The sequence below is a fragment of the Astyanax mexicanus genome, chromosome 5 (genome assembly GCF_023375975.1).
Source record: "Astyanax mexicanus isolate ESR-SI-001 chromosome 5, AstMex3_surface, whole genome shotgun sequence".
Lineage (NCBI taxonomy): Eukaryota > Metazoa > Chordata > Actinopteri > Characiformes > Acestrorhamphidae > Astyanax > Astyanax mexicanus.
The window spans coordinates 24176874-24204593 of NC_064412.1; the positions used below are offsets into that span (position 1 = coordinate 24176874).

General features: G+C 38.2%; 1 protein-coding gene across 2 annotated transcripts in view; it reads left to right on the forward strand.

Moving 5' to 3' along the window:
- raver2 (ribonucleoprotein, PTB-binding 2) overlaps positions 1-27720 on the forward strand; it is a 108848-nt gene that overhangs the window by 14525 nt on the left and 66603 nt on the right. For both annotated transcript variants that reach the window (XM_007248212.4, XM_022675866.2), the window contains exon 2: positions 8982-9048. In XM_007248212.4, the coding sequence (XP_007248274.4) occupies positions 8982-9048 (67 nt within the window). The remainder of the gene's footprint in view (positions 1-8981; positions 9049-27720) is intronic.

Below are 27720 nucleotides of genomic sequence, written 5' to 3' on the forward strand. Positions count from 1 at the left end.
TCGTGACAGGCCTAATACTAAGTCACTAATGAAATGATCAGGATGGGAAATTAGATATTAGTGAATCTCTTGACAGCTTCAGTCAGCCTGTTATGTTTTAAAATGTTTGTGTTTTAGCCTCTGATCTTACTCATTTCCTAGTCTTGTTTCCAAACCCCTCTGGTTGCCAGGTGTGAAACACAACAGCAGACAAACTCATCATGTTACAGCATTGACAATGCATTTGATAGACATAGACAGATTAGAGCCCAGAAGGAGTACAAGACGGAAACCAAACTGGCTAATTTTATCCTAAACAGGTAAGCACTGAACTTCAGCTAAGGGTAATTAACCATAGCTAGGTAAATTGGCAACATTAAAGTACTCTCATTCAGACTCAGGGGTCTGCATTTAAGTAAATGAGAATTTGAGATAAGTAAAGTGATCCAGACTAGTGCTAGTTAATACTGACAACATTCACACATGCTAAAACATTCTAGCATGAACTGTTATCAGTCACAATAAGGGGTCACTGCAAAAAATCTTAAAATCTTCTTGTGCATGATTGTTTATCTAAGTTTAGTGTCCTGAACCTGGCAACCAAAGTGAGCTTTGTGTCTGGGTAGGAATGTTTTAAAATTGAACTACAGTAGCTATTTCACACAAATGCTGTCATTTAGCATATTGATCCTTTAATGTAATTCATGTATACTGGTACTTTATTGGTGCATTAAACATACTGTATGGGAACCCATCCATATTTATGTGCTCCAGTGTTGTCTTAGCCAGGCTGTGCTGCCCATTTAAAGTCCATTACTGTAAGTGTGTGTGTGTGTGTGTGTGTAAAGCAGGTGGATTTGCAGGATGCTGCAGCTGATGGGAGGGCTTTGTGGGAGGGCTTAGAAAAGTGAATTACGAAAGACTAGGCTCCATTTAACTGAGCGTCAGACAGGATGTGATGGGACAAATATGAATTTATGCAGTTAACCGGCTGGATTGAGGCTGAGGAGTTGAGTATTGAGTTTCACATGTTTATGGATTGAGTTTGATTGCTGCAGATTGTTACAGAGTGCAGACGTGTTCCGATATGCTGCATCACGATTTACACACTGAGAACTGTTTGGAATGGATTTTGCTTTGTGACAAAAGTTAATAATTACATTATTGACATATCACACAATATATGGACATGCCCTCAATAATTGTTGCTGACCTTCATATCGTCCATTGTGATTTATTGTATGTTAATTTACATATAAATGAACTTGTAAACACCCATCGACCTAGATATGGAGAATATTATTAATATTTTTATTTTATTAAGTAAATACTACATCCACCGATGTAAATACTTGTCCTCAATACCTAAATTTGATATTTTTTTACTAGACTTTACCTTACTGTATATAGGATACAGCTCTGAGGCTATTATTAATTAAACCTCAATTATCCTGTAAAAGGGTGTGGTTGCATTATTATGCTATATTATCAGAACAGTGGCACTAAATGATATTAAAAGTACAATAAACGATAATATTGTTCTATTCAGGACACAAACTTTTGTCTGTAATTCTGTTTCTTTTAATAGATAGCAGTGTGTGATACGCTGTTTTAAATCACATAGTATCACAAGTATGTTTGGGCTAAGAGGTAAATTGAGTACATTTTATTTTTAAGCAAACTATTTTTTTAAAGCTAAGAGGATTTAAAAGTGAAGTTGGGCTTTTGCCTGAAGGTAGTTTTGCTGCAGCTTAAGAAGAGTTAAAGTAGAAATGCTCAGAATGTTGACATATTTCACAACTCAGTGCTGAATCACTTTTTGTCACAGTCTCTGTTTTTGACTAGATTTGCTGGACTAGCAACTATAATGTTTTTTTTTTTATCTTTGTAGACATTCAACATTCAATCTGTACAGTAATGTGTGTTTCAATGTGTATGAGAGAGCAAAATAATTAATTGAGCAAGCCATACAGGATGTATTTCAAGCTCAGGGTGCTTTCACACTTACCTTGTTTGGAGTAGACTTTCAGACTTTCTGGACAAACTTCTCAATTTAGTTTAAACCAAAATTGCACTGAAAATTTTCTAAACATGGTTCGTTCGTAGTGTGAAATTACTTTTTTTTACAGGGGTTAAAATAGCAGACTATCGTCACCCAATAAACAATAGAAGAAGAAAAAGAACTAGTGCTATTACACTCCTGCATCTACTGCAACTGTAGATTAACCCTTATTTATAAAAAAAAAATCTAAGGGTACTGTTTCTTTGGGACTATAAGTCGCGCTAATGCAGTTTGCCTCAGTTTGAACCAAAACCAGACTAAATGTACATAATATAACAAACATATCAAGCTTGGTTCAGACTCACAGTTGGAAAAACACCCTTATGTAAAGAATTAAAGGTCAGCTACTTTGAAACCACACACAATAGAACACTTTCTTTTTCTTCTTTAATTTTGCAACTGTCCACCACAATGGATTTGAAAGGAAGCGCTGGGTTTTATTGAAGTGTAGTCTGTCAGCTTTAATTGAAGTGGATTAACGAAAATATTACATTAACCGTTTAGAAATTACGGCCATTATTGCTGTAATTGGACAATTAACTCATGAGCAGTTTCACGACCAAGTGCGGTGTGTGTCCTCCTTATTTCATGACAAATTAAGGAGATAAAAGGTCTGGAGTTGATTCTAAGTGTTGAATTTGCATTTAGTAGCTTTTCATTGGAACGCTCAGTATTAATTCCAAAAAGGTGATTCAGCCTTCTTCAAACAACATAAGCTTATTAGAGAGAGAGCAGAAGAAAGCATGTTAGGACTGGTGAAAATAACAATTTGGCACATTTATTTAAAGAAGGAGGTAAGAACAGACAACTACAGAGGAGTGAAGCAAACCCTGATTTCCTTGGTGAAGAAATTTACCCTCGAAATCTGGTTAAGAACACTCTTGTGGATGTAGGGTTTACTTCTAGTAGCAGACCAATGAAAACATTCAAGAACAGAGAAAGTCTTCTTTTATCTTAGACTGATAGAAAACCTCTAAAACTTCTAAAATACAGTTTTGGACCAAGATTATTATTTTGACAGAGGCAAACAAGTTCTATGTGGTATTAGGGAAGTTTTGGGTGGTATAGGGAGTGCAGGGTAGTATAGGAATATATCTGCACTAAATAAAAAAAACATAACAGTCCCTTAAAAATCACTTATTTGTGGCAACCAATAAATGATTTATTATTTTTTTTATCCCATTTTTCTCCTCAATTTAGCTATGTCGATAATCCCATCCACACTTTTTCTAGCTACACTTCCCCTATCACTAGCAATACCCCAACAACTGGTGGGTAAAGCTAGCACATGCCTTCTCTGAGAATAAAAGGGTAATTGGGTATAATATAGGCTAGTATAGGTATTGTAGTAGTGTAGTATAGGATAATATAGAGAGTATTGGATAGTAAAGCGAGTATAGATCTGTTATCTACTAGATGAACCTGCAATACTCACTATTAGGGCTGCACAATATTGGGAAAAATGTACATTGCAAATGTTGTTTTGTTCGATGATATATATATCGCGATATTTAACAATGCAGGGCCCATGACGTCACCAGCCCGGCCTCCACCAGCACACTGTCTCGCGTCCGGAGCGATTAAGAGCTGAGTCATCGCCAAACACTCAAAACTTGAGGAAAACAATAATCTATCCTTTAATCACGCATTTAAATGCTTAAATAAGAACGTTTCTCTGGGATTAAAAGCATGAGTTCAACTTGAAAAATCTGTGCGAAACTGTGCTGGATTGAGGTCCACAGCTTTGGACACATGCATTTACAAGCACAAGCCCAACCATGGGGATGGAGGTCATACAGTTACCTCCTTTACAGTTACTGTCTTCATGCTCCCCCTCCCCCTCATGCTTCTCAGGCAGCAGCAGCCTGTCACTTACACAGACACAGAGACAGCGCTGTGTACCTACTTCTTGTGTCAAGAATCGAAACATTGCAACATGACGTATTTGATTTAATTGCCTTAAGCAACATCATATGTCCTGTGATGTGACTATTGCGCATGCGCACATCACGATGACGATGCTTAAATGATATATTGTGCATTCCTACTAAATATGATGTCACTACACTGTAATGTTCATAATGTTCTATAACAATGTATTAACAGCTGAACTGAAGCAGGTCAGTAATTGGGCTGACTACAGCTGATTACAGCCATTTGATCCCATTAGGCGTATCTGAGTAGACTGACACTCAGGATAGCTGCTGCTGCTCCACTACAGCATCCTCCAAGGCTTCTGTTTTATCTCCCACACTTACTACAACACACAGTAGATGTGACAGCAGTGTCTGCTGTATGTACATAAAAGGCAGGAGGAAGAGATTTGTGTGTGTGTGAGTGTGTATGTTCTTCTACATGCTCGCGTGTGTGTGTGTGTGAGTGATAAAGATCAGAAGCGCACAGTGGACTCTGTGTTTGATGGAGTTTGGTTACCGCAGGAGGCCTGATTTACATACTTCCACACTGTGATGACAGGGTTTTTTAATATCACTTCTTGATGGCCCTGCAGTTATCATGATGAGAAGCAAATGTAACTGTGTGTTTGTGTGTCGAGTAAAAGACTGATGTAGGCCTTTTGTCAGCAAATGTTGTCAACAGTCTGTGTCAGCAAACAGTACAATTTTCAGCACAAAGTAGCTCAATGCATTAGAAGAGCTGTGTTGCAAAAGTATTAATACCTCTTGAACTTTCCAACATTTTGTCACCTAAAAACAACAAACTTAAATGTGTTTTATTGAGAATTTAAATAGACAGAAAGTAGAACATCATTGTGATGTGGAACGAAAATAATACACGGTTTTCAAAATCTGAAAAGTGTGACGTCCAAAATAATGAATCCCCTGTCACCCGATTCAACCGGTCACATCTTGTTCTGTCTACATGTTTATACTGCGCTCCTGTTTGTTTATGTACCTTCCCCTGCAAGTGGCCTGTGTACCTCCGTGTCTCTGCCTTAGTTCTGTGTTCCTCACATTACTCATCTGTAGCTCCGCCCCCTCGTTACCTGTTCCCAGGCATTGTCCATGTGTATAAAAAGTTCCTTTGTTCCAGTGTTTGTGTCAGTTCTCGTTCTTTTTTTCGTCAGTTCAGGTTGCATGTATGTTTCTTTTTGTAATCAGAGTTTCTGGTTTTGTTTTATCGTTAATAAATATACTTGCATTTGCGTCCGCCTCCGCACCCTCTCCTTGCTGCAACCTGACAAAACTCCTAAATAAAATGCAGTGCAATCAATAGCCCTCAAAAGTCAGTTAATTAGTTAATAAAGTTAGGATCGAAGGTTTAATCAGTCTTTTTCTCATCCTGGCATTCAGATCAAATCAACCGTGTTTTATATAGTATCGTAAGTCTTGAGACGTCTATTTCTGCTCCATTGTTAAACAGCTTCTCTTCCTGTTAAACTCCACCAGAGGCATAATGGGAAATAATCTCTGAAAGAATCTCGTTACAGTCTTGCAAATAGTGACACTGCAAGATCCCCAGTCTTTGTAAAATTTTAGCCTGTGACTAAAAAATCTGTGACTTGCCTTTAGATGTGAGAGGGTGTCAGACTTTAGTGTATTAACAGTCTGTTCAGAGTCTTTTTGAAGTTGTCTAGTGTGTGGTTAGCTTTAGTATATAAAAAAACACATAAACTACCAAGACATAGCCGCCTATCCAAACTGACAGATCAAGCAAAGAGGAGCTTTGGTCAGAGAAGCAGACAAAGCCATGGTCACTCTGGAGAAGCTGCAGAAATCCACAGCTAAGGTTGAAGAATCTTCACAAATCTGGACTTCATGGAAGAGTGGCAAGAATAAAACCTTTGTTGAAAGAAGGATGTAAGTGCTGTTTGCAGTTTGCCACAAGCCATGCAAGGGACACAGAGAACTCTAGCCTTGGAGTACCATATTCTGTGCTGGATTTGGCTCTAATTTCCCCACCCCAGTCAGTGATGAAAGTTACAGTGGATTTCTTATTTTAAACACTATATTTGCTGTAAATCCACACATTACAGTTTCTAATGTTTTCCTATTTTAACCACAGACCTACAAAAGCAGGAAACTTAAGTATGACACAGTATGACGGGCGACTCGGCTTTCACAGCAGCTGACGTGTCATGTTCAGTGCGAGTGTGTAAGTGAGTTTGAGTGTGTGAGTGTGTGCCTGCACGTTTGAGGAGAGGACGATGAGAGGAGTGTCCAACGCAAGGTTGGCAAACATGCAAAGGGCATACTTAACCTCAGGAGCTCCCTGAACATACCATTAAAACACCAAGCAAAAAAACATAGCCAAACTAAGCTACACTAAGCAAAACGAGAAACCAGCAAATACATTCTCCTCAGCAACCTACAACCCCTTCCACACGAGGGCCAGACTGCTAGCTATAATATGTGGTCAAAATTAAACAGCTATATTTACACTAAAAAAGACATAAAACAATGTAAAATTACTATTAGATGTGAAAACCCTGGTACAATAGAGCTGGGCAATGTGATTTTGTCATAATGTTAAACATTTTCTTATTGTATAGATGGGGAATCGATGTACTATGTATAAAAAAGTATTTGAATAGTAGTTTTTCAGTCTGTCACTGCTGAGGCATTCTGTCTGTGTCGAAACCTTTGCAATAAATATTGTTTTTACTATATTTTGTGCGCTAAGGCGCCCTTCAAATCCTTTAATTTTCTCCAAAATCGTCAGTGTATGAATTCTACCAGTCAGGTTGTAAGGAGCAGTGAAGCAACTCTGCTGAAGTACAGCGTTATACAGGAGTTTCAGTTTAGTTGTCCAGCACCGAGATTAGAGCAGTATTAGCATTAGCCACTAACCAGGCTAAGTGCTAGCTCTTTTGCTGTTCAGAGAGAAGTATAATCGGCCTGTAGCCTGCTGCTCACCACAGCTAGCACTGCTGGAGCAGCATTAGCATTAGCCGCTAACCACACTAAATGCTAGCTCTTTTCATGTTGGGAGAGGAGTATTATCGGCCTGTAGCCGGCTGCTCACCACAGCTAGCACTGCTGGAGCAGCATTAGCATTAGCCGCTAACCACACTAAATGCTAGCTCTTTTCATGTTGGGAGAGGAGTATTATCGGCCTGTAGCCGGCTGCTCACCACGGCTAGCACTGCTGGAGCAGCATTAGCATTAGCCGCTAACCACACTAAGTGCTAGCTCTTTTTCTGTTCATTGGTGAGTATTATTGGCCTGTAGCCTGCGTGTTTATTGTGTTAAAACAAGCTACGTGGGATGAACCTCTAGCTAATATCGACCTGGCTTACCGGAACTCTCAGGGCATAGTGCTGTCAGGCGGCAAGAGCCGCTAACCACGGCTAGCGCTTAGCTGCTAATGCTAATGCTGCTGCACCCCAGCATTAGTGGAAATCTAAGCTTACTGTAAATAAAAAGAAGTGCTTTACTCACATAAATAAGCAGTTTTCAGGAGAGAAATCTATGTAGATTAACAGTAAAAAATATATGATAAATATCATCCCTCCAGCACTGAGCAGCCTTTTAGGGGCTGTAGGAAAAATACCAGACAAAATGAATAATGAATAAATCTACTGAACTTTCTCCTAATGTGATCTTGTGATGTCAAACCAACGGTAAGGTGCATATGTACATATCTTTGTATTTTTCTGTTGATTTGAAAGTACAGGGTCCTTTCTTAGATTTCGTGGTTAATAGTTTGCTCTTTTCCATCATTTGAACATTTGTCCTGCACATGCTCTGATGAGCTTTAAGTGATCCAGTCACATACCCAGTATAGTAACTCTCACAACCTTCTCAGGGATTATGTCAGGGCCCCCTGGGCCAGTGTTTTGGCCCTGGTACCCCACTGCCTAGCACATTTTGGAGGATTCTCTGCTTTAACACACCCACTGCAACTGTAAATGAGCTTGCTAATGATCTGATTGGTTAAGAACCCCTGCAACAAAACATTTCTGGTTCCACAACTAACTTGTTTTTTCATACATTCATTTCATACATATTGTATGATGGTGGGTCAAACTCATACTCTTATGTCCAAACATCTCCTTTTTCTGACCCTACAGCTTTTATAAATAATATTATGCTTCAAACAATAATGCTTGGTCCCTGATGATTGCCACACGAAAACCCTGTGTTCACAGACCAACAACAAATGCTGCTGAACTAATGAAAGTAATAAATACTCTCTGATAAAATTTACTGTGCGCTCGGATATCGCTCTGACCAAATGTATTTCTTTTTAAATAATAATAAAAATAGATTAACTACAGAAAATATTGTTCAATATTTTCAGGTATGGGATAAGGATAATGTGGGATAGTCGTGAACATTCATCATCCTGACTTTTGTCTCTGAATGCAGTCAATTTCTAACAGTAATGCTCCAAATTGTAATAGAAATCCCTACCTTAGACATTAGAGACACTTCAGAAAAATCAGGATACACTCTTCTTTAATACTTTTAATAATCAGCTCTAAATAATAATATGGACAAATGACAAGCTGGGGTCCCAATACTTTTTTCCATGTAGTTTATAAGCATTATAAGAATGATTTTTGGAATAGGAACATAGTTTATAACCCCTGACACCTATAAACCATGCATAGATCTGAGTAATGACAGCCCAGCTATAAAATTAACACTCGTGTTATATATAATCCTCAGCAGTTATCGCTCGCCCACACACACACACACACACACACAAAAAATAAAAAAATAAAACTCAGTTCCCCGTATTTACTTACCACCACCACATGCTTCTCGCCACATGATAGGCCCTATGGAAAATTATAACCCAGTTGTTTTATTTGGTATTTGAAGACTATCCATCAACCTATTTTAAGGGTTATATATTTATATCTCAATTCCTGCTGTTATTCGGTGTCAAGAGATTTACTTTAACACACACCTCTCTCTCTCTCTTTCTCTCTTTCTCCCTCTCTCTGTCTCCCACCCAATCTATATTCCCACAGGAGGTCCATGATATTCTGCGTGAGTATGAGCTCAAGTACTGCTTTGTGGACCGGAACAAAGGAACAGGTAATTGCCCTCCTTCAGTCATCCACCAGTTCTTACGTTTCTAATGGATCTCTGCATTCTGAAATTGTTCCATCTCAGACATCAAAACACTCGGCAAAAACCCCGTCTGCCCACACCGTCTGATTTCACACTCTCACCTGGAGGTTAAGAGCCCTGGATTCTACAGGAGTAATTGAGGAGAGATTGCTTTAGTTATGTTGCGCCTTAATTGATGGAAGTGTCGGTGAATCTGTAGATTGTGCTGTTGTGTAATGTGTGTGCATAGCTGAAGACTGCAGAATGCATAATTTCTATCTTGTCTATTAGTTCTTATTAGAGGAGTCAATTGATCATTTTTTTTTATTATTTACAATAGAGTTCTGTGGTTAATCACACTCTTCTTCTTTAAGACTAAGCTTTTAATAATCAGTATTTGAATATAAATAAAAAAATCAGTGTTAGAAACACTTAGATCTGTATTATTGGTGCCAATACCTTATATTTTACTTTATATACTTTATTCATCACAACAATATTCTGTGACTACTGTATTTTTCGCACTATAGGGCCTGCCAGATTATAAGGTGCACTTTCAATAAATGTCTATTGTATGGTCTATTTTCATACATAAGGCGCACCAGATTTTAAGGTGCATTTTAAGCGGCACTAGTAAGGAACGGGGGTGTCATCATGTTTCCCTTCTAATCCAGCTGGTCTAATCTAAGCTAAATTCTGTAATTCTTTAAAAAAACAGACACGTCAAAAGAGCACTGGATGGTAATCTACACAGATTTCTCTACTGAAAAATGTTTATTTTGGTGAGTAAAGCATTTCCATTTGTTTACAGTAAACTTAGATTTACAGATTTCCACTAAGGTTGGAGCATTAGCTTAAGCTGATAACCTGAGGAGCCCTGAGTGTTCCGTGTTCCTGTAAGGCAGGGCAATATTAGCTAGCAGTTCATCCCACGTAGCTTCTTTTGACATGGTAAACGCACCGACTACAGGCCGTTAATACTTAACACTGAACGGCCAAATGGCTAGCGCTTAGCCGGTAATGCTAATACTGCTTCAGCAGTGCTAGCTGGGGTTAGAAGCTGGCTACAAGTCGATAATACTTACCTCTGAGCGGCGAAAGAGCTAGCACACTGCCAGAGAACTAAACTGAAACTCCTGTGTAACGCTGTACTTCAGCAGAGTGGCTTTACTGCTCCTTACAACCTCACAGGTAAAACTTATACATAAGGCACACTGGATTATAAGGCGCACTGACACTTTTTGGGGAAATTAAAGGATTTTAAATGCGCCTTATAGTACAAACAAATACGGTAAATCATGGATAGAATCATAATTACATTTTTTTAAATGCTGGTACTTACCTGTATTTTTGGGAGGTTGACAGTAGTAATGGTGTAATATGATATAAATCTGCCAGACTAGACCCTTTATTGTAATATATCAGGTTAGTTTTATTGTATTATAATATCTCAGGGTTGTTTTGATGCCTTTTAAACTAAAATATTGTAATGTTCTGAGTTGATTTTAACTGAGAGTTTTTATGTGGAAAATAAATGCAAGTGTAGCTCCATATTCCACACTTGAAAAGAGGAAACATGCCATCAGCTGTGTGTTTGTGTGTGAGCATGACCAGAGAGAGAGAGAGAAAGTAAGAGAGCGTAAATTTCAGCATAAATAAAACATAATCTACCTTCTGAACTCAACAGTAAATGTCATATCGCTAAATAAAACTGCTAATATATCACCAGGTCCTGTTAGTTTTGTCACATAATTCATTTTTATAAAAAAATTTAAATAAAATAAAAAATAACCTGATCAGCCAGATTAGCTGCATGCATGCATTAACGGGCTAATGTTGACAGCTCTAGTTTTTCAAAAAAATATTTTAAATTAATAAAATTTTCTTTAAAAAATGAACAAAATTACATATTGTAGAAGCTAAAACGTGACTACATTTCCTTTGATATAGTATTAAGTCTCTTTTTGAGTGCTATAAATGAGTTATTGCCTGATTAATTATTGCCTTGATTAGCATTAGCTCAGCCACAACAAAGAAGAAGTAAGAAGAGTAACAAGACAAGACAAAACAGGACAACCGTATTCACCATGCTTGTGCACAGATGCACAGATGGAATGTTGGGCCTCCGATTTGAACCCATTCATGCAGTAAACACACACATACAGTACATACTAGTGAGCGTTATAAGGCCTGTCACTATATTTGTATTTTTAGACTTATACTATATACAGTATAGACTTGACCCCAATCTTGGCCTGTCACCATAATTAAAAGATCATTAAGGATTACATTTTCTGTAGTAACTCACAACATGATCAGGATGTATCATCAGATATTCAGGAATCATGCTGAGTTAAAGCACTGGTAGCTCTTGTTTAAGACATTATTTTCTTATTTAATACAGTATTTGTTTTGGCACAAACATTAAATTCATTATTTAAAAAAAATGTTCTGCATTGTAGATTTAGTTTAGTAGATTATTGTAGAAAGTCATCCAAATTATGAAGATACACATATTGAATTATTTAGTAAACAAAAAAGTGTTAAACAAATGAAAATGTGTTTATATTAGAGATTTAGCACCTCTTAGATGATTCTTAATTCTTCTGTGATAGGGAGCTGAAATGAGCTTTCATTAGCTTTTATTTTATTATTTATATTTATATTTTTCCATACCACCTTAAATGCTTCAGCTTCTGTCATCTGTTGCTCTATTTAAAGTGACGTACTAGCGTTTTTTTATGCTTGTTATGAAGAAAATGGCCATAAAATATTGAAATTACACATTAAACAATGGTAATATAGTTGTTATCGTAAATAATAAGGAAAATAATTTGGTTGCTTGTGCCGCTATCTTGCCAGAGATTCTCATATTCCTCAGTTTCAAGTGTGAATCCTAAAAATCTTCTTTTTTTTATGCACCCCTGATACTTGTACATTTTATCCTTTGTGACTAACAAGAATCGAGATGCCTAGCCCTATGTGTGCTTGTGCAAAACAGTGGGGTAGGGCTAAGTGTTAGGGCCAAAGGGTGAAATGGGATTAGGCCTAAGATTGTGCCCACTGTAGAAGAAATCATATCATGTGGATATAGCAAGTGCCATAATCACCTCTTCCAGAAGGCCAGAAGCAGTTATGATTGGAAATCTTGAACTGATGTAGATACAGATCTCCCAGAGGCCAGTGTTAAACCTGAGTGTGATTAGCACAACTTGCATGGTAACCAGCCCCCTCACCCGCAGCTCCGGGCCTCCGAAATATCACCGGGCTTGAAAACCCCTTGTGGCGTAGCCGGCATTCCTGCACCCTCTAATTAGTAATGTTCGGGGATGAAGGTGAAACCCTATGATCTCACTCTCCATCCTCTCCCGGCTTGTCGCCCCCCCCCCCTCTCTCGCCGGCCGAGGCTCCGGTGTCGAGGATCAGAGGGGGCCGCATGCCTGTCTGAGGTCCAGCACAGCTCTGCTGATCCCTCTTCCCTTCTGAAAGAGTCCTAAGACTAGTTTATGACCTGCGCAGGGGTTAAGAGGTTAGAACACCTATTACAGGCAAAATGAAAGCTGTATCAGTCGAGCTCTGTAAAGAAGAATGAGGAGTCAGAGGACAGAAAGAGATAATGGACTGAGGAGAAGGGTGATACAGGGGATACGGCCTGATGTCAGGGACTGATATTACCAGTAATAAGTCAGTAATATTGGATGATATACTTTTATATGGTCGTAATGTTAGATGTGTGTGCTTCCAGAGATGCTTATAAATCCTTAGAATTTTAAAGTATTTGTCCCCGACATATTTCTTGTTTTTTTTTTTTTTCTTCTTCCTATATTTACAGTTTTCAGATTAACAAACACATTTCAATATCAGAAAATATAACCAGAGTAAATAAAACAAAATAAGTTTTTAAATTATCATTTAATTTATTCATCACAAGTGAAAAATCTATATAAACCAATCCAGCCCTGTGTGAAAAAGTGTTTGCCCCCTAGAGATTTGTTTTAATTCAGCCACTTTGGAGTGTTTTCAAGCATGAACAGCCTGTTTAAGATCATGCCACAGCATCTCAATCAAACTTTGACTAGGCCACTCCTAAATTTTAGTTTAGTTTTTTTTATCCATTTTAAAGTGGACCTCCTCATGTGCTTCGGATCACTGTCCTGCTGCAGAGCCCAAGTATGCCTGAGCTTTTGGTCACAAACTGATGGACTGACATTCTCCTTCAGGATTTTTTGGTAGATAGCAGAATCCATGGTTCAATCAATTACAGTAAGTTGTCCAGTTCCAGGTCCAATCCATCACACTAGCACCCCCATGTTTGACTTTCAGTATGATCGTCTTTTTTAAAATAGTTTTACGCCAGATATAATGGGACATGCATCTTCCAAAAAGTTCTACTTTTGTCTCGTCACACAACAGAATATTTTGCCAAAGTCCTGGGCTTCATCAAGATGTTTGTTAGCAAATGTGAGTTCTTTTTTGGTTAGCAGTGATTTGCCTTGGAACTCTCCCATGGACACAATTTTCACCCAGTTTTTTTTAGTATTGAATCCTTAACACTGACCTTTACTGAGACAATTAATGCTTGCAGTTTTTTAGATGTTGTTCTGGGTTCTTTTGAGACCTCCTGTAGAAGTTGTCCATGTCCTTTTGGAGTAATTTTGGTTGGCTGGTCACTCTTGTGAAGGTTCGCCACCATTCCATAGAGAAGTCTTTTCCAGACTTCTTTTCCAGATGTCAATGTTTTTTTTTTTTTTTTTTCAAAACTTTAATTTAATCAATCACAATATATTTTGTCTTGTATGAAGTATCGCAGTCTATTGTGATTTGTTGAATTATACCCTGCTCATACAGTACGTTGGTGATGTTCAGTCACTTGAAAATACCATCGTGGACAGTCATCTCAATGGATTTGATTTGAGTAACAGTCTGATTTTTAGACTTTTAGACCTCTAATCCATATGAACTCACTCATATTGACCTTATGTGACTTGTAATATCAAATATTACAACCTGTAGAGGAGACTAAAGGGCACAGAGAAACAAACATCTGAGCCAGAGAGAGACCTTTCCAATGTCTGCTTGTGACCAAAGTGGCAAAGTGTGCTCTGATATTCCCTGAGCTGAGCTTCCACGGTGTGGGAATTCCTCCTCCTCCTCCTGTGTCATTGTTACAGGGCACCGTTTCACGAATACTCCTTGGCTGAAGAGTACAGACTCTTTTCAAGGTCTGTCAATGCGGAGTTGTCTTTCACATCAAAAATAGTGACAATGCGAGCTCCTGTTCCATTCTATGAACTGACTCTGGATACCGATTGACCTCGGAGCTATTTGTCCATCATTACGTTTGTGGTGCTTTTGATAGCGGGTTCTGTTGGCAGAAGCCTTCCCACATCCATGCTTTCATTCATGCTATGTTCCAAACTGTGGAAAAACAACACAGTGGAATGCAAAACTATTATTATGACTTGTGAGATCTTGTTGAGATCACATGCTGTGCAAGTAAGTTCTTTTTATACCTGCTTATTAAACATTTGTCTGTTGGCACATGCAAAGCATCAGATTTAGCTAAGATCAGTCCTGAGTTTGCACTAGAGACAGACTCCACACTAAGAAAGATGACAAGCTGAATGTCTTTCTTCTCCTTTTTAAAGCACTGCTCCTCCATGATTTCCTAACCCCCTTCACTTCATCGCTAAGCTTACAAGGTTTCGTTCCAAAAGCCCTTTAGGAAGGAGGGGGAAATCGCTCGTGCGTGCGTTGGAATTGGTTCCACCGTCTTAAATACCAAACAAGGCTGCAGGATAGCTCTCTCCGCTTGGCAGCTGCTGGCCCTCTGGCTTTGGAAATGTTTGGATTGCCTGGAAAGGCAGTGGGCATTGGCTGTGCTTTAGGAGAGAATTAGACCAGCGCTGGGTTCATTGCACAGTGTTGGTAATTCAGATGTGAAGAAACCGAGCTTGACCAAGTCTGCTGAAAGTCTGGCCAGGTTGAGTTGTCGGCCTCGGCAGTGCCATAATTAAGGCATTACCATCTGGCCCTGATTTGCCGGCACTTATGAAACTTTAATCCAAAGGAAAATGATTTTGTGTCCCTGCTTAAAGACGTTTCCTCAAGACCCAGCATACCCTTCTGAATTTTTAGCCCCCTTATTTTTTACTTGGAGCCGTGCAGGCACTGGGCTGATTTGGCAGTTTTCAACTGATACCAGTATAGCATCTTATGGTACACCTAGGGATAGAGAATAACATTTACAATAAGTATCTAAAGAACATAATATAGTAGTAGTAGTACAGTCATTTCTAAGGAAACCACACTGAGAGCTGTGTTATACATTAGGGGTGTGCCATATCGTATCGTACGTGATAATATCGACAAAAATGTAGAATATTGTGAAGGATATTATACCCTGAAATATCATGCCATATCACCCACCCCTAATTATCACATCAGCGTACCACTTTTTTGCCGTTTTTAGCAAAAGAAAAATTCACACTGTTCTCATTTCCTGTTTTATATATCTACTAGAGACAGATTATATCTGTCCAGATTCATTTATTTTACTTTAATCCTGGATATTTAGAGATATTTGGAGAGCATTATTAGTATCATAACATTTTGGATCATTGACTTCTGTTACAAATCTGATAAAATAATTTTTTTCAATATCTCAGTTAGCCATATCATATTGCATGAAATAATAAAATTCTAAATAATTTTTCTAATTCAGTGTTTTATCATATCGCCAAAAGTATCGTTATCGTGAAAATACCATGAAATATCGTGATATTATTTCAGAGCCATATCGCCCACCCCTATTATACATGAAGGCTAAGCATAGACAACAGCCCAAGGTGCATGTGTGCAGACTTGAATAGGTGGTGAAAAACATGAATTGGAACAGGAGCTGCACCAACAGAAATTAGAAATGGAGTGTATGACCTAAATAATTGTTCATTAGTTGTCTAATCGAATAGTAATCAGATTAGTTCAAATAAAAGAACAGTTGAAGCCCTAGTGTTAACTGTGAATGTTGACTTGTGTATACAGTTACCCTTTTAAAATACTCCAAAATACAATTTTGGAAATGGAAATGCATGAGGTGTCCTAGAAATGTTGTGATTTCTTTCTTAGTTATTTGTCTTGCTTTTTTAATCTTTGTGAAGATAAATACAGCAGGAGAGGCGCCCCTAGCATTCCTAATGTTCTCTTGCAATTACAGAATTGTTGAAGACGTTTATATTCATCTGTAATGAGCCTTCACACTGCTGAAATTTCCCCGTTTAGAGATTTCTGCTTGTGGGAAAGTGCCGCTTTTTGAAAAGGCACTGAGAATGCATTGAAAGTGTGCTCTCGCCGAGGGTCCAGCCTACTCTGACTCATCGCTGTGGGGAAGAGTAAAGCGCAGTGTGCGTCGCCGCTCAGCCTGCGCCTCAGCTTTTTTAATTGAATTGCCAGTGTCTGAGGAGGCTATTAAGAATAAGATTTTCTCTTATCATCACCCCATGTGATTTTATGCCTCCTGTCATAATATAGAGATTATGCAGAAGCAGTTTGTGGTAGATGTAGATGTAGAGGAGATGGAGATAGAGTGAACAATCTGAATTACACAATACAGTGTGTGGGTGTATGTGGATGTCTCTGTGTGTGTTGTGGGTGTATGTGTGTGTGTTAGAGCAACACTTAAGAAGATACAGCTCTAGAAAAAATTAAGAGAGCACTTCAGTTATTGAATCTGTTTTTCTGATTTTGCTATTTATAGGTATATGTTTCAGTAAAATTAACATTATTTTATTCTATAAACTACTGACAACATTTCTCCCAAATTTCAAATAAAATATTGTAATTTAGAGCATTTTATTTGCAGAAAATGAAAAATGGCTGAAATAACAAAAACAATGCTGTGAGTTGTCAGACCTCAAATAATGCAAAGAAAACAAGTTCATATTCAGAATGTTCATAAAGAGCTCAGAAATCAATATTTGGTGGAATAACTCTAGTTTTTAATCACAGTTTTCATGCATCTTGGCATGTTCTCCTCCACCAGTCTTACTCACTGCTTTTGGATAACTTTGTCACTCCTGGTGCGAAAATTCAATCAATTGATGGCTTTTGATCATCCATCTTCCTCTTGATTATATTTCATAGATTTTCAATTTGTTAAAATCAAAGAAACTCATCCTTTTTAAGTGGTCTCTTGTTTTTTTTAGAGCTGTATAGAAATATTTGCACTTGACTGTTGCTGCATTTTTGAGGAATATTTATCCTGCATTCCTTAAGACTCACCTCAGCACATCCAGAAAATTGCTACCCTGCATTATCCATACTCTGCACTGATGGCAGTTATTAATATTTGCATGCAGAACATGCAGTATGAGTGTGTGTGTACGTGTGTGTGTGTGTGTCTGTCCGCGTGTTAATGCAACCCTAACATGTGTCCTGGATTCTCCCATTCGCTGTAGTTACAGAGAATGTTATGAAATCTGATCGATGCTGCAGTGCAAAGGTCTTGAGACTGGGATGGAGATTGACCTTCCAGCAAGACAATGACCCTAAACATACCTAAACCCCTTTGAGCATCTATGGCAAGAGTTAAAGTGAACTGTCTGAATTAGACAATACAGTATGTGTGTGTGTGTGTTAGAGCAACTCTTGAGTAGATATTTGAGATATTTGCACTTGACTGTTGCTGCATTTTTGAGGTAATGAGGAATATTTATCCTGCATCCCTTAAGGCTCACCTCAGCACATCCAGCAAATTGCTACTCTGCATTACCCATACTCTGCACTGAGGGCAGTTGTTATTATTTGCATGCAGAACACGCTGAATGAGTGTGTGTGTAAGTATGTGTGTTAATGCAACACTTAACATGCGTCCTGGATTCTCCCATTCGCTGTAGTTACAGAGTTAAAAAATCTGCATGTGTCAGGAAGGGGAATCCGTGATGGAATGTGGAAGGTATGCGCGGCGTTCCGGCCTGCTAGTGGAATGACAATGGAAGCGGTGGGCATGGGAATTAGAGCTTAACAGAGGAACTTTTGTTTGGACTGCGCCGTCCAGTAATGAAGACACATGGACATCAAAAGGGCCTGGACTGATCCAGTACTAACCTTGCTGTCGTTAGGCTTCACTTTAAATAGATGGAGAATTTTATTAAGATAAGACACAAAATGGTTTTGGCAGTGCTGGCCACTGCTGTGTGCTCTGTGAATAATGAGGTGTTTGTCTGTGTATAGCAGAGGTTTCTAGCTCTGTAATTATCTTGGCACAGTCAGTAGCCATTTTTCAAAACTGTACAATAGAGGTTTTGAATCGCAAATGCTGAAAATAGCTTATGTTTATGTCCAATCACATTATTTGTCAAAACTACATCAGATTACTGTATTTTTTGTACGTAAAAATTGTTAGTGCACCATATGTATGAATTTTACCAGTCAGCGCTAGCTCTTTTGCCATTCAGACGTAAGTATTATAGCACTATAGGCTAGCACTGCTGTAGCAGTATAAGCATTAGCCACTGACCATGCTAAGCGCTAGCTCTTTGGTCAGTCAGAGGTGAGTACTATCGGCCTGTAGCCTGCTGATAACCCCGGCTAGCACTGTTGAAGCAGTGTTAGCATTAGCCGCTAACCCTGCTAAATGCTAGCTTTTTTACTATTCAGAGGTGAGTATATCAGACTGTAGCCTCACCTTAAAACAAGCTACGTAGGACGAACAGCTAGCTAATTTCGCCCTGACTTACCGGTACACTCAGGGTTCCTCAGTGTGGCGCTGTTGGGCAGCATAGTGCTAGAAGTTAGCTATGCTAATGTTAATGCTAATGCTGCAGCCTTAGTGGAAATCTGTAAATCTATAAAGTTTACTGTAAATAAATGGAAGCACTTTAAAATATTTAAAATGTATACTTTTTTAGCTTTACTTAACTTAGTTAACTTATATTGACCAATTGCCTTTATTTTTTTATTTTTTTGCTTTTTTTTTGCTTTTAAAAGAAATAGTTATTACAAAATCCCAATTAAAAAGAGCTAGAAAAAAAGAAAGAAAAAAAAACATAAATATTTAATAATGAATTAAAATGAGAAATGGAGGATTTTTCTTTTTTCTTTTTTAAAAACCGAACTGTGTATATGCCAAAAAACATCCTTATTTAGTGTGTTAACAAACGTCTCTAAAACGAGTTCTAAAGTGCATTTCAAGCTTGTTGCATAACAAGCGCATGGTGTTTTCCTTTTTTAAAGAAGTAGCCCATCTTTTATAGCACTTTTTAATTGGAAATCATCAAAGATTGTCTGCTCACTGATCTACATATATTGGAATTCAGAAGGATGAGCAGTTATTTTGCAGCCTGAAGTATCCTTTGCCTCTAATTATTTACCCAGAGTTGTCTGAACAGCAGTAACCTGAAACTTAAATGACAAGACTGAAAAAATAAAAGTGCCGCTTTTCTGCCTTTTTTTTGGACATCAAAGGTGATTTCAGAGATTTTTTAAAGAGACAAAGAGATGATCCTCTTTTTGACAGCTGGCTGCATCCCATAACTGAAACCGTATGAGTACAGAGGCTTCCTGATTTTAAATAGCTGATTACTGTGGGCTGTCAGGACATCATGAGGAAACACAGTGTAGAACGTAAATTTAATGAAGGCTCAGAGATGCAGCTTCACTACATGTTCTGTTCCTGAAGCATGTTGACTGTGCTGCTGCAGAACAGAGTGCCATATTGTATCATATAATAAAAAACATTACTTTGTCTTGAAAGCAGTGTATTTTGTATTTGTTTTGCTATTTACTGTAAAACTTTAAAGTAGAGTAGTGTTGCTGTAAAATATACATTGGAGATGATCAGCATAAGAACACTATTAAAAGTGTCTCTGTCAAGCATTTAGCTGTCTCTTATCTGGGGTGTTGTTCATTTCTGGTTTCTGAGGCTGGTAACTGTTGGTCTTCCTTTCCTGGTGTGTCCTGGCTCCTGATGAGAGCCAGTTTCATCATAACATAACTGTTTTGATGGTCTTTGCGACTGCACTTGAGGATACTTTTAAAATTCTTACAATTTTTCGGATTGACTGAGCTTCACTTCTTAAAGTATTTATTTTCTTTAATTAGTTGAGTAGTTCTTGCCATAATATGGATTAGAACATTATTTAAATAGGACTATTCACTGTATTCCAACTCTACCTCTTCAAAACTTTACAACTGATGCTCTTAAAAACATTAAGAGGCAAGAAATTAAAGTAATTAACTCTTGACAAATTCAGCACAGCTGTTAACTGAAAGCCATTCCAGCTGACTTTACCTTATAAAGCTGACAGATAAAATAAGATGTGCAAAGTTTTCATTTAAGCAAGAGGTGCTACTTTGAAAAAAGCTAAAATATAAAACATATTCTGTTTTGATTAACACTTTTTATGTACCAAATAATTCCATGTTTTTCTTTATAATTTGGATGACTTTAGTATTAATATACAATGCAGATTTTGTTTTTTTAATAATGAAAAAACACTAAATGTAAGGTGTGTCAAAATAGAGGTGTGACACCTCTACTTGAATGGTATTTTTTTTTTATAGATAACTGTCTATGTTAGTGGTTTATAAGCATACTCTAAATATTCTGCACTTTTCAACTGTAGTAGATTGTTTTGTTTCATTACATTATTTTTAGCTTACATTTTTTTTTTACATTTTATTGTATTATATATTTTTAAAAAATCTCAGCTGTTTACGAAAGAGACAGTTTTTTTTATTTCTATTGAATGTTTGGTATAGTTATAGATAAATAGATAACAAAAAGTATATTTCTTTTGTTTCAGTGGAATATTCTTTAAATAAAAAATGATAAAACATTTTCAGTGTTTTGTCACATCAACAAGAACATTTTATATAGTTTTAAATATATACAAAACAAAAATATTTCTTTTGTTTCAGTGGAATATTCTTGAAATAAATAATAATAAATGTATTTTAGTGTTTTGTCACATCGACAAAAACATTTGATATAGTTTAAAAAAAAAATAATATATATATATATATATATATATATATATATATATATATATATATATATATATATATATATATATATATATATATATTACATTACATTACATTACGTTACATTTGGCAGACGCTTTTGTCCAAAGCGACTTACAATAGTCAAGTACAATGTAAAATGAGTTTAAAGGTAAAACATCTTTGGATAGGGATAAAAGGAGGTCAAATGGGAATAAAGGGATAGAGGAGTGAAGGAGGGGAAGAAGGAAATGAGGTTAGAAGTAGTTAGTGTGTTAGAGGTGTTAAGAGAGTAAGTGCTCTTTGAAGAGCTCTGTCTTCAGGAGTTTCTTAAAGATAGCGAGAGATTCTCCTGATCTGGTAGTGGAAGGTAGTTTGTTCCACCATTGGGGAACTCTGTATGAGAACAGTCTGGATTGCTTCGTGTGAATGTTTGGCAAAGCGAGGCGACGTTCATTGGAGGAGCGCAGCGGCCGGGAGGTAGCGTAAGCCTTCAGGAGCGAGTGCAGGTAGGAAGGAGCTGTTCTGTCATCACCTTGTAGGCGATTGTAAGAGTTTTGAATTTGATGCGAGCATCAACTGGTAGCCAATGGAGCTCAATGAGCAGCGGGGTGACATGTGCCCGTTTTGGCTGGTTGAAGACCAGACGTGCTGCTGCGTTCTGGATCATCTGGAGTGGTTTTACTACACAGGCCGGGAGGCCAGTTAGCAGGGCATTGCAGTAGTCGAGGCGTGAGATGACGACCGCTTGCACCAGGAGTTGGGTGGCCTGTTGCGTCAAGAACGGTCTAATTTTTCGGATGTTATAGAGCGCAAAGCGGCAGGACCGAGCAACTGAGGCCACATGGTGCGTGAAGGAGAGTTGGTCATCAACCAGAACACCCAGGTTCCTAGCAACCTTTGTCGGTGAGAGAGAGAGAGAGAGTCGATACTTATAGAGAAGTTGTGTTGAAAAGATGGTTTTGCTGGTATAACCAGAAGTTCAGTCTTTGAGAGATTTAATTGAAGGTGATGCTCCTTCATCCATGAGGATATGTCAGAGAGACACTGCGATATCCGTGCAGAGATTGAGTGATCTTCAGGTGAGAACGACAGGTATAGCTGGGTGTCATCAGCAAAGCAATGGTAGGAAAATCCGTGTGAGCGGACAACCTGACCAAGACAGGTGGTGTATATGGAGAAGAGAAGGGGTCCCAGTACCGAACCTTGAGGAACCCCAGTGGATAAGGAGCGGGCTGAGGACAGCTGTCCTTGCCACGACACCTTGAACGAGCGCCCAGTGAGGTACGATCTGAACCATGACAGCACATTGTCTGCAATCCCCATGTTTGAGAGTATAGTTAGGAGGTTATATATATATATATATATATATATATATATATATCACATCGACAAGAACATTTAATATAGTTTTAAATATATACATAACAAAAATAATATTTCTGTTGTTTCAGTGGAATATTCTTGAAATAAATATTAATACATGTTTTTTGGTGTTTTTTTTACATCGACAAGAATATTGCTGTCACCAAAATGAAACCCTGAAACATTGTGATATTGTTTTAGGACCATGTTGTGCTTGTGATTGGGGTTCTAGTTGTTGAAAAAAAAGCTCCAGAGCTATTTTGGATACTTTTAGAGATTCTAACATCTCAGCTGTTAACACGTAATTAAACTGTGAAACTGTCTTAATGGTTTTATAGGGTAATGGGACCGCCGAGGCCATGACCAAACTTTCCAGTGGTCTAATTAAAACCCATCATATGCACTAATGTGCATTTCTCAAGCACCAAGCATGATGCTGAAGCTCAGTACACCCAGGGGTTCTGTTGTGGCTATTTTATGCTTAATTGTGTTTGCTGTCATTTTGTAAGCTATTAAAGCAGATGTGACCTGGAGGCACTATGTTCTACTGCAGTGGCTGCGTCAGATCATTGTCACACATTTCATTTGCAGGACATACGATGTAGAGAAGTAGTAATTAGCAGTGTGTGGGTGTGTAAAGGTGGCTAATTGAGTGATTAGCCCCTGTGTGTTTCAGTAGCACTAGCTGTGCTGTTGTTTTGAAGGTACTGTTCTAATGTTCCAGGTCCAGTGACTGATGCTGATGCTGCTGCTGCTGCTGCTTGTTGTAATGATGGAATAGAATAGAGCAGATTTCAGCTTGAACATCTTGTGATGATGATAAGCCAGGCTGTTCAGTCTGTACTCTGGTAGGCGGTGCTTTTGAAGAATGATAACAGAAAATGTAGGCTGTGATTAGTGTAGACAATAGATTCCATTGTTTTATTTGACAGATGACTCTCATATTTCTTATTAATAAACAGCATAACAATACAAACTGTTATTCTTTTAAAACCATGCTTTTTAATCTAAATGTTTCTTATAAGACAACATTTTCTTGAATTTTCTTGAAATTCCAGAGATCAGACGTTTCTGTAGTTCTTGACCAGGTTTGCACATAATGCAGCAGGGTATTTGGCCCACTAAAAAAATTAACACTTCAGTTTCTGAATCAGTTTCAAAGATGCAGAGCTTTCAGACCTCAAATAATACAAAGAAAACAAGTTCATATTCATAAAAAAAGCCTGATTAGCATAAAAGAGCACTGAAAGTGACAAAGATGCTCTTTTACAGCATTTTTAGGAATTATTTCAGTGACCCTGCTCGTGTTTATATCTGTCTCTGGGGCGGGGAGATGTGGTTCGTGCTTTGAGAGCATAAAGTCCAGAAAATTTGAACATCATATAAGACCAACTGGTACTTTTGGCATTGTGAGCAGTTTTTATTGGGTGTTAGCCATAATCGTCAACAATAAAAGAAATAAGAGACCACTTCAGTTTCTGAATCAGTTTCAAAGATGCAGACCTTTCAGACCCCAAATAATGCAAAGAAAACAAGTTCATATTCATAAAGATTTAAGAGTTCAGAAATGTGGAATAACCCTGGTTTTTAATTACAGTTTTTATGCATCTTGGCATGTTCTCCTCCACAAGTCTTACACACTGCTTTTGGATAACTTTATGCCACTCCTGGTGCAAAAATTCAAGCAGTTCAGCTTGTTTTTTATGACTTGTAATTATCCATCTTTCTCTTGATTATATTCCAGAGGTTTTTAATTGGGTAAAATCAAAGAATCTCATAATTTTTAAGTGGTCTCTCATTTTTTCTCAGAGCTGTATACATTGGGGCTGTCAATGTTAAAGCTTTAACGCACAATGTTAATTTGTAATCAGTAACGCGTTACTATTTCTTTAATGCACGTTAATTTAGGCACCAAGTTTGACCCCTACTTCTGCTGTAATCTGCCCCGCCCCCGCCCAATGGACTGATTTGTTTTCTGGCTGAATGATTGAACGGCGCGCTCTTACGGTGTCCAGCAGTAACACTCCGTTTCAGACTTCCAGCTCCGACCCGGTCAGAGAGCTTTGTTTCTCTCTCTCTATTTCTCTCTCTCTCTCTCTCTCTATCTCTCTCTCTCTCTCTCTCATACACCCACTCTCTCACACACGCACATGCACGCACACGCACGTACGCACACATACACACAGAGACCAGTGCTTTCCTGCCTTGCTCCTCACCCCTGAGATTTTTATTTTCATAAAATTAAGTTCAAATTTAGAAATTCTTTATTCCAGCACCCTACTTTGATTTTATTTCCCCTTGAACATACAAGTAAATACTATTATTTTAATTTGTAAAAATAGTAATTTAAATGTAATATCTTATTTCTGTTTGTACTTACATCCCAAGACAGAATTTCTGGCTTATTCTGAAAAAAATAAAAAAAAATAAACCTGCAATATGTTGAATACCACTGAGTTATAAAACATATCATATTGCCCATCGGTATTTGATAAACAGCATCAGTTTCACTATTTGCTGTATCTTACAAAGCTTGCTTTAGCTTGCTGTTTTTAGGTTTTGCTAATTTGCCGCTGTAACCCACCCGTTAAAAGTGTTTTATAGCTCACAGTTAGCCTACATTTATATCTTTTGGGTTCAGCAGAGTTCAACAAAAGGGTACCCGGGTTTTAGAAAAGCAGCACTCTGACTCGTGTGGCACGGCTGGCAGAGCAGAGTGCTCGGAGTGGTGGGCTGAAAATGACAAATGGCAGAGAGGTGCTCGCTCTGTGCATGTGCCCGGAGCCACACTGCTGCACTGCCAGACAAAAGCCTGATTAGCATAAAAGAGCACTGAAAGTGGCACTCAGCCGTGCAGCTAACGCTTCTAGCCTAGGATGCTATTTTACAGCATTTTTTTAGGAATTATTTCAGTGACCCTGCTCGTGTTTATATCTGTCTCTGGGGCGGGGAGATGTGGTTCATGCTTTGAGAGCGTAAAGTCCAGAAAATTTGAACATTATATCAGACCAGCTGGTACTTTTTGCATTGTGGGCAGTTTTAATTGGCTGTAAGCCATAATCATCAACAATAAAAAAATAAACGCTTAAAATAGATCCCTCTGTGTGTAATTCATCTATGTAATATATGAGTTTCACATTTTAAACTGAAAATGCAGTAGTATATACTAGGTGTCACGATTCTCTGAACTCTCGATTCGATTTTATTTCCGATTTTAGGGTCACGATTCGATTCAATTTTTTTTACAGCAGAGAGGCCTATGCCAGTTTTAGATTAGTCTATGGTCAGTCACTGATTCATCAAATTTACAATATCTTATTTCAAAAGGTGGGCTTGATATAAATGATGCAAAGTGATACAAGTGATCTGTAATACACCACATTAGGAACTAATGGTCAAATTTAAATAATTTAATTAAGATTTATATGAAATGCCATCTAGTGGCTTTTTTTTGGTAGCAGCAGTGTGCACTATTAAAACAGCAATGTGCAACATAAAATAAATAATACAAAAATACAGGAACAGTCATGTACAAAATAATAGAACAATTAGAGCCTTAACAAATTGAACTCTATCCTACTATAACAGTTAAACATGAAAAACAAGACTCGGTCCCTGAGAATGACAAGTTTTTTGTCTGAGAGAAAGATGCTCCTTAAGGTACCAAAACTATAAACATATTTGAGGCTAGACAAAACAACTGTTATTTTTATATTTTCAAGTTTTTCTTTAAGAAGATGAGAATGTCCACATTCTCTGGAGAAAGGGCTGCTCTTTGAGCAGTCACAATGTCCGCAGCGTCGGCTACAGTGTGCTGCGCCATTTGCGTAGCGCGTGCTTGCGTAGCTTAGAAGGAGGGATCGTCGATCACCTTTTTGACTTCGAGGCTCGAGACCATGACATAATTTCGATCGATTTCGATAAAATATCTAAATCGTGACACCCCTAGTATATACGGGTAGAGATATCTGTTGGGGGTGTTCTTTTTTATATGATATCAACCAAAATGAAAAAAAGAATTTTGTGATATAAATTTTGGCCATATTGTCTAGTCTGGCACCCAAGCAAGGAAAGCTGTCCAGCCTGCTACCATAAATAAATAAAAACAAAAATGTTGTTTACCGCATACTTTTTTTTTTTTTTAGAAATTGACCCTTTGACCCTTGACCTAAAAAAATCACAACACAAATCTGGTTTAGTTTAATGGTTTGTAATTTGTCCAAAGAAGTAAATCTGACATTTTAACAGAAATTCTCTGTGTGTGCACGTCTGAAAGGGTTAAACCAGGCTACTATCAGGCTGCTACCACTGGCTGTTGGTATTTATGGACATAGCATCCTCAAAGAAGCCCTGGACATAGAGGAAAGCACAGATCTCCCCATCTCTGAATTCATCCCATGTTCCTGACAGCACTTCACTGCTCTCTCTCTCTCACAGTGTGGCTTTTCCTGCAGAGAGAGAGACCGAACACAGATAACAGCTCCAACGAATCCCAAAGGGACACAGAGTGCACCATCAAAAGCCCACACTCTGTCATTTCACGCCTCGACTCTTGTTGTACGCACCGTTGTTTGCTGTAGCCGATTTCTACATGACTGATTTACAGCGCGGAAATTAATTGGCGTGCGAGCGCACTCGCCCGCTCCCCGTGGACAGTTCATCAGCATGAAATATACAGTGGCAGATTCGTAGCATGGGCTGACACTACCGAGTTCTGACAACCACAGGCTGCAACAGAACTCACACTAGCTGCCCACACTCAGGCCAGCTCACTGCTGAGTTTCAGTAAGCATGCTGTTGTAGTTCATGCTTAGAAAGAGGCTTTAGCTAAGCTCTGTTCAAGCTAGATTGGTTATTATTTGAAATGTACTGTAAATTGTAAATAAGGATTTAAGGAAAAATATATACAAATATTGTGGCATTATGATCTGGTTGTTTTAAATGAGAAGCATAATATTGGGCTCAAAGTGATCCAACAGTGGTTAAGTGGTGCCACTATATTCAGGAGATCGCTTGTTCGAATCCTGTTCATGTAGCTTGCCATCGGCTACCGGAGCCCTGAAAGAGCACAGTTGGTCTTGCTTTCTCTGAGTGGGTAGATGGCAATCTCTCCCCACATCACTCCAAAGGGTGATGTCTGCAGGATGTGGCGTCTGTAAGCTAATGTATCAGAACCGAGTCACTGTGCGCTGTAATGTTACTCTGCAGTGTTCGAAAAGAGGAGATGGATGACTTCACATGTATCAGAGGAGGCATGTGCTAGTCTTTACCCTCCTGGTGTTGGGGCAT